The sequence below is a fragment of the Pantherophis guttatus genome, chromosome 2, assembly GCF_059756535.1.
Source record: "Pantherophis guttatus breed Tessera chromosome 2, ASM5975653v1, whole genome shotgun sequence".
NCBI classification, from domain to species: domain Eukaryota; kingdom Metazoa; phylum Chordata; class Lepidosauria; order Squamata; family Colubridae; genus Pantherophis; species Pantherophis guttatus.
In genome coordinates this window covers 217,105,467-217,115,413 of record NC_142064.1, presented here as the reverse complement: position 1 = coordinate 217,115,413, position 9,947 = coordinate 217,105,467, and the positions used below count along the sequence as shown (strand labels likewise).

Sequence of the window (9,947 nt, the reverse complement as noted above, 5' to 3'; positions counted from 1 at the left end):
GCAGTGGTTCAATTGATAGCCCAAGAGTGTGTTGGCTGTCAAAATGGCCGCCGGAGGGAGAAGGCACAATAGGGCAAATGGAAGCCCTGAGAGAAGCAGGTGATTCAGGCTCTCAAAATGGCATGGGTGCGAACTTGGCTGGGAGCGTAGGACTCCTCTATGCCTTGCCGGCTACTGCGCCCCAGCTGAACTCAATTAGTGCCGAGAGCCTTGCAGAACTGCCTAGATTGACAGGGACAGTCAGGGCGTTAAGCGCTTCGCCCGAGCGCCGGCAATAGCGCCAGACAGCTGAAACTAATTAGCGCCGGGCGCGGAATACACAGGCTAGCAATCCGGAGGAAATCGGGGAAGCGCAAGGCTCCACTGCTGAATAGTAAGTTGCAGGCACGTAAGGGCTTTACTAGTGTGGCGAGGCTCTCAATAATGGGCAGGGGCTGTCAAGCCCTCTAATCCACACTCCGGCACGATCGCGCTGTCCACAGCCAGATAAACTCATGGAGCCGACAAGCGGCGTTTTGAGAGAGCGCAAGGCTCTATTAATGACAGCAAAATGGCTTGACTACCATCAGTGATAAAATGGCCGCCACACAGTAAATGGAGGGGGCGCAAGGCTCCTCTGTTCGTTTTATGGCGAGTGGCCTGCCAGATGGCTGAAGGCCAGGAAGGAAACCCCCCCCACGGGAGCGCTAAACTCCACTATATAAATTAAATTACTGACCGTATAAGTGATGAATCTGGAGGGAAGGAGTGAAAGTAAGAGGATAAGGAGAAAAACCTCAGAAAGTAAAGGGGGCCTCTGAGAGGCCTGAAGGAACAAATCCGAATCAGAAAGCCTAGAATAGTCAAAACACAGTCCAATGATCAAACCTAAGAATCAAATAGAAGGAATAGCTCTAAAAACCAAAGTCACTAGAGCCACAATCCACACAACTGTCCAGTCTGATGACTGAGCAAAAAGCTGGGAGCCCTAGCAACAGGGGGCAGGCTGAAGCATTTCCCCACCAATTAAGTATAAATTAAGTATATTGTTGCTTTTGATATAAAATTTATATCTACTATTTAGCATTGAAATTGGCCAGTTCTTCCAGTATACAGTATAATAAGGCAGCACTGATAATGATAAATGGCATTTTAGATGAAGCAATGTATGTTCCTGTTGTTCAATGGTGCTATTAGGTCTTGTGATAATATTGTCTACTAGCCATCTTTAGCACCCTGGCATCTTTAGTGCCTCTACCATGTATTATATTGCAGACAGAATTTTTAATAATATCTCTGCAAACAAGTACAAGCCCATTGCTCAATGCAACAGGTTAGTCCAGCTGAGTAGCAATTAAGGTGGAAGTTACTGCCTTAGTAACAGTAATAAATTTATCCCTTAATCTCCACTTTGCCTTTGGAAACAACCTGGAAGCTAAATTAAGCACAAAGTGCAGGAACAGAATGCTGCTACAATAGTAATTTTACTATTGTAGAGTTACTGCATTGAGATCAGTTTACTGCTGGGCTCAAATTAAAATATCTTTAAAGTCTTACAAAGAGCAGCACCAGGCTGCAACAGGCAATTCCTTGACAGAACAAAATCTGGCCATTCATTTTTTATCATTGCGAAAGGATCTGCTGAGACTCCAGTTCCTTTGGGAAGGTCATGGGGTTTTGGTAAAGTATGCTATGGATAAGAATTCTCAGTAGTAGTTTCACAGCTCTGGTTTTCTGCAAATAAACACTTTTTATTTCACTATGTCTTTAGCCCAAACAAAATGGGGGTATTACAACAATTTTCTTCTTCATTAGAAATGTTACTGTGATGATTGTTTTAATAATATTTAATAATATAACATGTGCTGCCTATAGTCTGTAATGAAGGAGCTAAGAAAAATATAATTACCCATGTTAAACCTGCGATTAGTATAAGAAAGGTGTTCCATTTAACCAGTTTGATCTGTTTTAATAGCTTCTTTTTGTTTGGGGGAAATACCTGATTGATTGTTCAGGTTAACTCTATTTACTTGCACATATATACTATGATGAAAAGAGTTACAGGTGGTTATAAATATATTAAAAATGTATAGACGGGCAGTTTAGAAGTAGAAAATATAAATAACAAACAGATGTTGAATATGTGTTCCAGTTTCCTATAAAGTCTCTTCATTAAAATCTTTAAAGAGAATACAAAAATAGTGTAATTAACACCCAGCGAGTTATGTACAGAAGTGAAGAAAATAAAATTAGAAAATTCGAAGAGGCAATCCCTCAGTTACAGTAATTGAAAAAATATTTATGGAGTGATATCTTGCAAACAGCTGAACATTTTTACTTATATTTCAGCAGAAATGTGTGGGCACATATCACTAAATGGAATCATATCTGAATAATAAAATACAAGTTACAAAGTTTCATTCAAATACATGAGAGAGAGGAATGTGAAAATTGCAGACCCAGATTGCTTCAGACCCTGAAGTGACGCAGCAAGGGATTATAATAATCTGACATGGGGAAAATAGTGTAAGTCTTAGAAATAATAAAAACTATTAAACTATGGAAGTTCATATATAGGAGTTCAAAGTTTGGTTTCATCATAAATAGCTATTTCAGTGCAAGTTTCAGCCCTGGAAGCCATCTTTTCTTTGGATCTTCAGGGCTGCCACATTTAGTGCTGTGGGAAACTGGAGGGGGATTGTATGGAGCTGGGGAGATATCTAGCCATAACATCATTCTTTTCTCTGAGAATCAAGGACATTCTACCCTGCTCCTGGAGTGGCGTGACTGGGAGGCATCTCCAGTTGGGACGATGCATTGATTGGACCATGTGATGGATGTGTGGGTGCAGGGGAAAGGACTTGGACTTTCTTTTGGGTGAGGAAAACCTGGAAGCTTTCAGATTCGGGTTTTCCCAGATGTGCCAATATGACATCTCTAATAAAATGGAACTTTGAGGAACTTCTAACCTTGGAGTCTTCTTTCGTTTGGGGTGTTACTTGGAACCCTGACAAGCATGATTTCTTTTTTAAAAAATGCTGCATTTGGAAAATGTATCAAAAATAACTCTTTCAAACTTGAATGAATAGACCTATTTATATTCTTTCAAACAATGTACATTGGGGAACCAAAAAAAGGTTTTCTTTAAATTATTACAGGTAGTCCTCATCTTACAAGCTGAATAATTTTTGTTCCTAAGTGAGACATTTGTTAAATTTGCCCCATTTTATGACCCTTCTTGCCACAGTTAAGTGAATCACTGCAGCTATTAACATTGGTAACATGGTTGTTAAGTGAATCTGGCTTCCCCATTGACTCTCCTTGTCAGGTCACAAAAAGTGATCACATGATCCTGGGAGATTGCAACGGTCATAAATACGCACCAATTGTGAAGCATCCAAATTTTGATCACATGACCACAGGGATGCTGCACAGTCATAAATGTAAAAAATGGTCATAAGTCACTTTTTACAGTACCTTGTAACTTCAAATGGTGACTGAATGAACTGTTCTAAGTTGACGGCTATCTTTACTCAATTGATTGGATGTGAAATGTACAGACTGATATTTATAAGACTCTACCAAGTTAAAAAGATTACATATAAATGCAGTATGCTTTCTTACTAGGTTATAAAAAATTTAATATAGGTTCTACAAATAAACTGTGTAGATCAGATTATGTTGAACAGTTTGTATCTTATGTCTGACTTGGGAGTTATCAGCTTTTCCCAGGACCAAATCATAAAGTCTTGTTTTTTTCCCCATTCTGGCTTAGAAGTATGTGTTTGGAAGCCCAGCACATCAGCAGTGCATTGTATGGGGGAAGCTTGGTCCATGCCTACATGCTCATATCCCATCTGTTTCTACATTTATTGCTTTTCTAATGGAAAACTGCTTTGTGCATTATACCCATCTGTACAGTACATAAACACTAGAATAGAAATTTTAGCTAAGAGATACCAGTTCCTACCTAAGGAAAAAAAATATCTGACTTCTTATGTCAGGCAGCCGCTGAATAATGAGATAATTCTGTTCTGATTAGTTCCAATCTACCACAGCAAGTTGGGGAAGAAAACAGATGAGTTAAACAACAAAAGATTGGTACTTGACTGATTCTTGCTTGCCATGCCTGGCTTTTATTACTACTACAACTATTAATGAAAGGTTTGTCCTTGTAAGCAAGTCAGTTGCACAGTATAATCTCCCCAGATAGACTGCCCTTGCCTGAATTATTATTCCAACAAATTCCACAGCGCTGAATGTAGTACCATGTTGCTATTCAAATCTTCTCCAAATGCAATGCTCTGGAACCAACTCACCCCAATTTGAAGATAGTCATTGTAATTAACAAAATAATCATGCTGTAATCACTGGGAAGGAAAGAATATTATACATGGGCACTGCCAGGTAAATAGGTGATAGTCATGCTCATATTTGCTAATTGGTAGGAGAGGTCCTAATTTACTCACATTCCCTCAGATTGTTTCAAGCTACTTGTTAACAGCAGGCTACATTCACTATTAGGTGACCAGCATGGAATATTGACTTGGCTTTCTCTATTCCATGAATGATGTCAGGAATACATAACTGTATTTCAAAAGTGCATCAATCCAATTCCACTATTAGATATGTAGCAATGAAAATTTGTATTCACTTGAATAGATTCTGTACAATTTGGAGCCATGCATTTCCCAGAGAAGCTTTAGGGTTTAATTTCATTTTCTTAATTTGATGTTTAACTGGAAAAGATATACTGTGCCTAAGCCATTTTCATATGAAAATATATTTGCTAAAATTGTATAATTTTTTCTTCTTTGGAAGAGTAGCTCTCAGATATGCAGTATCATGGTATCTAGGCAATTGAGAATGAGGCCTGCAATATTAGCTGAGTGAAACAACTTTTTTTTTCAAAAACTGTTATTATTCTAATGGTTGTAATTGAATGGCACATATTGTACCTGTTTGTGTAAAGGCATTCTAAGGGCTCATCTGGACAGCTTGCAAAAATTAAAAATGGATTCTGTAAATAAAACTGTGGAATTATTTTACTTAACATATTTTTTTTCTAATTTCAGACTTAATAGCATATTTTTCTAATTTCAGACTTCACTATTCTATATAATATGCTAATAATTTAAAGTCAGCTGAACTGTTGCAAAATTCCACAAAATATAAACTATATTCTAGATTAAGATAGGGAGCAAATTTTCTTAGTAAAACAATATACTATGTGCAAGCTTCAATCCCATTTTTGAAGTTCAAAATTGTACGGTTAAATTTTACATACATACATACATAAGATACATACATACAACTTTTCCCAGGAAAATAAGCCTCAAAGGACATAGTGTAAGAACACCTACTGTATTTTGAATATTTTTTTTTAAATGAAAGAGTACAGCCTATCAAAAAAGAAAGCAAACAGTTTCAATGTTGTAGAGGAAAATTTTGCATCCTTCTAGTGAAACAAATGAGATTTCGTTCAGCAATATTTTCTTTCATGTATCATCAAGGGTTTAGGCAAAGAGGGTTTTTCTACCCTATAAGCATAACATTATAAGCAGAGAAGTTCAAGATATTAACATTTTCCGGTAAAATAACCTTGAATCTGGATAACTGTTGGAGTAGTTATTGTTCAGTTCAACTCATTTGATTTTCAAAGCCTTGATTTACATACTGTCAATTACATCTTTTATTCCTTAAACAGCAAAATTTATATTTATGTTGCTTTGCTTCATGTTTTCTAATGAAGTACTGGAATCCCTTGCCTGCAATCAAATTCTAATAATAATAACTTGTCTTTTTCATTCTGCTGGCACTTTGCAATGCTGATATAATGAAGTCTGAAGTTTTTGTAAATATCAATTGTACATATTTTATAAATCTTCAAGATACAAATTAAAATTTCTCTGGAAGGGAAAAGTTGTTATTAGTTTTCATTTCTAGCCTTTCAGACTTTCTCAAGAGATTACAGTCACTATCAATCTGTAGAATAAAATAATCTTTAGCAATAGCACTGAGACTTATATATCACTTCACAGTGCTTTACAGCCCTCTCTAAGCGGTTTCCAAGAGTCAGCATATTGCCCCCAAAAATCTGGGTCCTCATTTTACCCACCTCAGAAGGATGGAAGGTTGGAGTCAACCTTGAGCTGGTGAGAATTGAATTGCCGAACTGCTCGCAGACAGCAGTCAGCAGAAGTAGCCTGCAGTACTGCATTCTAACCACTGTGCCACCACGCAGTGTCCATTTGAAGAAAAAAACCCCTCCTTTATACCAGCATTCTCCAACCTTGCATGTACAGACTTATTTCAGTATGTCCTCATTCAGACCACACAATCTCTAGATCCTGGGACGAAGGCTCAGTAACATTACTTGGTCAGTCAGGGGCAAAGATATACATTGAGATCATCAGTATATTGATGAAAATATATTCTATGTTGATGGATGACCTTTCCCAGCAGCTTCATGTAGAAGTTAAACAAACAAAAAAAGAATAGAACTAAGAAGCACCACATTTATGTATGTCTCCATGTACATGTGCACAGGACTTGAAAAGACATGTAGAAGATGTCTCTAGTGCTATATTGTAGGAGAAACAAAAATTATCCAGTGCTACCATCTAAAATTTAGGAAAGTATGGGGCCACCAATATATAGTAATGTCCCAATGCTGTCTGGCAATCCTGAAAATTAACCTTCTTTGGGGTTTGAACAAACTGCTCAAAACAACGAATTAGTGCTGATGCTACTTTGAAACAGATGTGGATGCAAGGGAAGGTTACAGTTTTAAAATGTTTATAGGGAACATGACAGTGACAAGGGATGCCATTTCAATTCCTGAGGGGGTCCACCAAAAATGCAAATTAAGCCCTTTAAATTCATAATATGTCTATTTCAGGCTGTTTATAAAACTATCTCCCTCCCTAGCAATTTGCCAATGAATTTCAGCATCTGTGTTTTCATGTCACACATGGACTCCACCCATAAGCTGAAATAGCCCATATCATTCAGAGGGCCTGGGGCTTTGAGAATCCATTCTTCAATCTATTCTTCAATCAACATCTCAATTCTGAATGATATATTTGAAATCACCTAGAAACTGCTTGATATAGAGAAGACAGGCTGGACATGTTCAACTTTGCCTGATACAAGAAGATCCCATATATTTTGATATAGTGGTATTTATCAATAAAGTGTCTTGCAAACAGATCGCAGTGATTCAAGTGTTTTTCTTCTTCCTTATAGATCAAGAAATAAAAGGGTTGGCTGTTTGTTTTTGTTTTGTTTTGTGCTGCTCTTAAAGAGTTTCACAGGAGCTCTGATCAGATGCATCAGAAACAGATCACTATCATGCAACAGGCTCCAAGACAAATTTTGTCCTACGTAAGCACTGCATTTCTTAGTTATCTTCTACAACTGTTGGAGAATCTCTGTTTTTTTCTGGTCCCTTTAACGGACAAGGAAAACCTCAGCTCTACTAAAGAATTTAGCTGTGGTTAGGGGGATGCTAAATCATATATTGCTGAATAAGCAAAATATACAGGTGGGCAATTTTATTAGGACAACGTTTACCATTTGAGGGACATAAGAGTAACGCAACTATGCAAAAGAGGAAGAACAAGATATTTGTTTCATTATTTCTATTTGTGGGGAACGGAGGGGGAACTTTTAACCTTCTCAGTTTTTGCTGCCAAATTCAACAGTGTAGCTAAAGCGCATTGGAAAGGCAGGGGTTCAGAGGATTTAGTCTGGCCATTGCAATTTGCTTATCTTACTAAAAATAATAGTTTATAAATCAAAAGGCATGAATTAAGATTATAATGCAATATTATGGGTAGATAAAATCATAGGTGTGGGCGATATGATTAAGAAAAATTAAATTACTCCATTGAGATAGGCTTAAACCAAAAATCAACCCAAGCCAGTTTCAGTACTGACACATTGTACCAACTTTTGCGCTGCCTTTCCACCAAAATCGGTACAGTTCAGCGCGGGAAAGGCGGGCCCAGGAAACAATTTTCGACAGCTTTCTTCTAAGCTCCCTTGTTTTCTCCACTTCTCCCGATCGCGGTCTCCGATAAAAAGCAAGTTCCCCGCTTCATTAGCGGTTGCCGAAAATAACGAAGAAAAAAAAAAGTTCCTTCCCACGAGGTCCGGAAGAGCGGCTGCACTGTCCCCAGCGGCTGTTGAGCGAAGGCAGCCTTGGCACCTGAGGCCGCTGCTTTCGTTCTCCCGCCTCACAGCCCCTAGTCCTTCTCACCCCGCCTCTCACCCGGGGGGCCGCGCTTCGGTTTGCCCGCGCTGTGACGTCCCTTCGAATAAGCAACTCCAAGCGGGTTAATTCCATGCGGAGGACCCCGGCGGAGAAAAAGTGCCGCAACTTAAGCGTCTCGTCTTTATTTATATATTCGGGTTGAAGAAGCGCGAGAGAAAAGCGCGCTGGACACCGGGTCTTTCTCGAGACAGGTGAAGGGGATTCCGTCGCAGCTTCCTGAGAGGATGACACCCGCCGTCTCCGCGCCCGGAGCTTCGCTTTGGCTCCTTTTTTTCCTCCTGCCTTGGGCCGCGGCGCCTTCCAAACTCAACATCCCTAAAGTGTTGTTGCCCTTCTCTCGGAGCGCAAGGATTAACTTCACTTTGGAGGCAAGCGAAGGCTGCTACCGTTGGTAAGCGAAGGGAGGGGAGGAAGGCTGAGGCACATGGCGCAGGTGCAGCAACCGCTGGCAAAACACGTGGGGGGAAAAAAGCTTGGTGTTTAGTTCGGCGCTCGCAAAAGCGAGATCCTATCTTGGCCTACGCCGAACCGGTTAATCCGCCGGATAGTTTTAAAAGAGGAGAGTTGACTGGCTTCCAGTAGAATAGCTCTTGCTTTGCAGCCCGACAGAGTAATGATTAAATCTCTTGGGCGCTTGCGCACTGCCTGAGAGTCGACCGCGTAGGAAACTCACACCTTGTTTCCGATAATCGGAAAATCAGCCGATCGATCGAGAAAGTTGGGTTTTGTTTTGTTTTTTCGAGGCAATGATTTGAACCGCAGACTGTTCCCTTTCACTAGTCGGGGATCCTCGGTTCTTTAGCTTCAGCGCTATTGGATTGTTGGTTTTGTTTCCTACTAAGTAGGAATATGTGTAGGGGGGGCCTCACGATGCTACAAAACTTTATGGAACAGAGTGAATTCCATGTCAACGTGCTGGTTTTCTTAAGAAGCTAGGATGGGCTGCTGTTAGAAAGAGTGTTGGAATAAAAAGGAAATTGTTACAAGTGCTTGCTCGTTCAGTTGAGACAGTGATAAAACTGGTTGATTCTGTCTTCATCATCTCTTTCCTGTACTTATTACCCTGGGGTTTTTTTGGTTTCGCTTTTGTTTGTTTGTTTGTTTTCAGTACAGAACAAGCCCTATTGAAATGGACAGTTCTGTTGAAACTCTGAAATAAAAGACTGGGTAGTATAATAATCATTTTTCTTAATTATAAAAGAAGCATCTTTTTTTCTTAGGTGTAAGGCCTTCTTGCTCTCAGATAAGGAAAAATTCAGATTATTTCCAAAACAATTATGCCACCCTAACTGTGTGTGTGTGAGAGAGAGAGAGAGAGAGATCTCTTTATGCATCTTGATCTTTTCATGCATTATTTTTATTTAAGATATTTACATGCTGTCCAAGTCAGCTCATTATAACAGTAAAAATAACTTGTCTGTGATGTTAATAGATTTCCTGTGTATTATTCTGAAAGTTCTATTGGCGATTATAAAGAGTACTTGAAATACCAATACCAACTTGCAGATTTTATAGAAGTAAGCCTGATTGTGTATAGTTAGTATATAGTTAGGTAAATTGTATTGGATTAAAACTTTAGTGACTATTGCATACTGTACTCCTAAATTCATAACGACTTATTTGGGTTTGAAATATGGCCTTAATTATACAGAATGTGCAGGTATGATAGTGTTTATATTACTTCTTACTC

At 39.0% G+C, this 9,947-nt stretch overlaps 1 protein-coding gene across 1 annotated transcript in view; it reads left to right on the top strand.

The window, feature by feature from the left end:
• The first annotated feature begins 4,884 nt into the window (after window positions 1-4,884).
• The window catches only part of NUP210 (nucleoporin 210), a 93,205-nt gene continuing 88,142 nt past the window's right edge, over window positions 4,885-9,947 (top strand). Inside the window, exon 1 of the mRNA XM_060688355.2 lies at window positions 4,885-8,648. Coding sequence (XP_060544338.2) covers window positions 8,482-8,648 — 167 coding nt within the window. The 5' untranslated portion in view covers window positions 4,885-8,481. The remainder of the gene's footprint in view (window positions 8,649-9,947) is intronic.